We start from the raw sequence: 3,065 nt of genomic DNA on the forward strand, positions 1-3,065 counted from the left end.
GTGACCTTAATTATCATCGGGACATTTGTGTTGTTTGAATTATAATAAGGCACTTCAAAATGACCTTTTTTATCATTATCCCAATAAATAATTAATTAAGTAATACTATGCCTTACTTTTTAAGGTACTATTACGCGAAATTATCCAAATAAAACATTTAGGTTTTTGTTTTAATTAATACCTGTCCCATATTTTATTAAGTATTTCAATAAATTTTCAAGGGCAAGAATTCTTGAAGGCAGAACAAATATTCAAACCCCCATCTTAGTATTTGAACTTTCTTTGTACAATAGTCAAAGAATAACAAAAACAAAAAACAAATTGTTTTGGTGCTTCATAGAATTGTTACACGCCACTTTGTAATAGATCTCTTTATTATTTTATCGATTCTAGAAAAAAAAAAATTTAGAGAATACATATTCTGATCTATAATTCCTTTTTCTTTTTTCTTTTTTTCTCTGAATGAATCAATCATCTACACAATCAACAGTTTGAGTATGTAACACACTTATGATACAATTTTGGCAATAGTAGGTTTGTAGTGAAGTGATTCTTCACCAAGCAAAAGTGCCCTGAGAATGGCTTCACATAAACCAGCATAATGCACAATCAAATGCCCACCATCAGGAACTTCATGATACTGAATCCAGGGTAGTTTCGATGAAATATATCTTTGCAGTTGAAATGGCACAACCTTATCTTCATAACCTTGCCAAATGTGGACAGCGCTCTGATTTTGCGGGAATGGATTACTTAGATCCATTGGATCAAAATCCCAATGGCTGAAAGCTGCTTTAAAGTCAAGATGCAGAGTATTGAAAACCCCTCTTTGCCGCAATTTATCCTGCATTTGCAAACAAGAACATAGTTTCAGAAAATTGATGAATATTAGTTCACAAAAGCCTCTTCCTATCATACATTGTGGAGCACAATATACAACTAGGTGTCTCTATTTGTATCTAACAACTGGATATGGAAGATCAAGATGTGGTTACCTTAGTGAGCATTGGGAAGCCTGGGGTTGTTTTCAGGACATCAATGTCTCTGGTGTTGAAGAACACCGGGTTTCTTTCCATGACAGAAGTTGAAGGGAGCCATTTCTGAGTCACCCACCATTGCATCAGCCCAGGGGCATAGTCTGCAAACCAGAGTGCCGATTGAACTAGTTTTCTTCTGTAATCATCCTTTATCAGATTGTCTGGAAATGAAGGCCACCTATAATTCACAACTGGGACTACAAAAGCCACACCAGCTAACCTGCACAAATGAATTTCAGGTAAATAGTAAGAGAACTTTTCAACATGAACAAGTAGAAGGTCATGAATGAATTTAGAACCCACAAGTGAGGGTTTTACCTATGTGGGATGTATTTGATGCAACTCCAGGTGGAGTATGATCCCATTGACACTCCAATCACATAAAATTTTGATCCAAGCTGTAACTGATCAGCTAGTTCTTCGATGTCAAGGGCTTCACTCTTCACTGATCGCTTTGGATTTGGATCACTCTCTCCATACCCAGCCCGGTCATATAGCAGAAAATATATCCCCAGCTCATCTATCATTTCCTGGGAAACTGAAGCATCGTAAAATTCATCTCATTTTGACATTTTGCTTTAAACTGAAACTTTAGTACTGCTTCCTTAACCAGATTATAATACGGTTTCTAAATTAATAAAGTTCTAAACAAACCAGAACAGATGATTTTTACAAACCCCTGCAATACTTCTTAACATGTTTAAAAGTGTATGATCAAAGTAGCTTTTGCATATCTCTCTGCAGTTTCTTTCCAATTCACATATGCTTAAATTCAGTAGCCTATGGGCAGATTAGATTTTCTTTAAACAATTCTTTATCAACTCCCCAACTAGTCCATTTCAAAGTTTCAAAATTGACTCCAGATTCTTGATTTTTATCACACCAACTTTCAAATACCCTCATTTACCCAACAATGATTCCCCACAGAGCCAACTTAAGTCTACAAATATATCAGAACCAAAACAAGAGGATGATTAAGATCAGAGATTTATGTGTATTACTTGGGGTGCCTGGAAACTCATTTCTTTAGAGCTTCCAAAGCCATGAACTATGATGATCTTGAACTTTGATTTGTTCTTGGGGACCCCACTTTCTCTGTAAGCCAGATGCCTCCCATCAGCAAGCCTGATTCTTGGAGATGTTGGAGGAGGATCTTGAGGCAGAGCAGAGGTCTGTGGAGGTGGAAGCTGAGTTGTTGCCATGTAAAGCATTCCCAAGAAACCCATCACCACCACAGCTGTGTTTGATATCATCCCTGAAAAAAAAAAAAAAAAAAAAAACAACAACAACAGATCTAATTCTAATCCATGGACCCAGTTCCAAATTTGAAAGAAACGATTAACAGAAACCCACCTGTCATGGTGGGGAGTCTCTCTGATGGGGCTTGAGGGATTTCCAAGATGGGTTCTTGTGTTTTGACTTGCAGATGGAAAGTGGTGGGAAGCAAAGGGCTTTACTTGTATCAGTAAAGAAGGAGGGAGCAAGAAAAGTTTTGAACTTTTGACTGATTGAAGAAGGGGCGTCGTGTTATTATTGCCAAAGTATAAAAAATCTGGACAAAGCTGGGATATACTTATGAATGTTCTGCTGAGATGGGTATCTAGTTCACCTTCTGGTGCTATTATGCTTCTTCTTTTGCTTGATTGTTGGAGATGTCAGAATTCTCCTGGGGTTGAGTTACAGCGAACCCGGCCACATTTGTTTTAAGGAAGGTTATTTTCGTCATTTTCAACTCCGACTTGGAGCCAGCAAGACACACCCACGTTCACGCTGTGACACTTACAATTTTGTTTTTCTTAAGTATAACATCATCAATAATGGAAGAGTCATCAAAAGCGTGAATCTGGAGTGATTATGCAAAGATCACCCAAGCATTGTTATTATTATTTTGTTCTTAAACAAATAGAAAAAAAAGGTTTGAGGAATTTTTTTCTCTCTGCGGCTAAATGATCTAGGAAAATTTCATTTGCTTTGTGCCTAACATTGAAGCAGTGCCGGTCTTGAGATTTTTTTTTTTTTTTTTCAGCA

The 3,065-nt window shown here is 37.0% G+C and overlaps 1 protein-coding gene across 2 annotated transcripts; it reads right to left on the reverse strand.

Moving 5' to 3' along the window:
* Window positions 1-419: 419 nt before the first annotated feature.
* Window positions 420-2,702, reverse strand: LOC133731658 (uncharacterized). Of its 2 annotated transcripts, XM_062159047.1 has the most exons (5): window positions 2,391-2,702; window positions 2,039-2,292; window positions 1,356-1,567; window positions 996-1,257; window positions 420-844 (listed from the first exon to the last, which is right to left on the reverse strand). In XM_062159047.1, exons 1-5 carry the CDS (start codon window positions 2,395-2,397, stop codon window positions 509-511), a joined length of 1,071 nt encoding a protein of 356 aa, XP_062015031.1. In that variant the 5' UTR covers window positions 2,398-2,702; the 3' UTR covers window positions 420-508. The 2 variants fall into 2 exon arrangements, with proteins under 2 accessions (XP_062015031.1, XP_062015033.1); XM_062159049.1 differs by lacking the exon at window positions 2,391-2,702 and having other exon boundaries at window positions 1,356-1,575; window positions 2,039-2,179.
* Window positions 2,703-3,065: the final 363 nt, after the last annotated feature.

Source organism: Rosa rugosa, chromosome 2 (assembly GCF_958449725.1).
Source record: "Rosa rugosa chromosome 2, drRosRugo1.1, whole genome shotgun sequence".
NCBI lineage: Eukaryota > Viridiplantae > Streptophyta > Magnoliopsida > Rosales > Rosaceae > Rosa > Rosa rugosa.

What these genes read in the sequence shown, in the direction of transcription:
- LOC133731658 (XM_062159047.1), bottom strand. An exon ending in TGAGTTTCCAGGCACCCCAA is followed by an intron (nt 1,568 to 2,038) that starts GTAATACACATA and finishes TCAGTTTCCCAG; the next exon opens with GAAATGATAGATGAGCTGGG. An exon ending in ATCAAATACATCCCACATAG is followed by an intron (nt 1,258 to 1,355) that starts GTAAAACCCTCA and finishes TCATTTGTGCAG; the next exon opens with GTTAGCTGGTGTGGCTTTTG.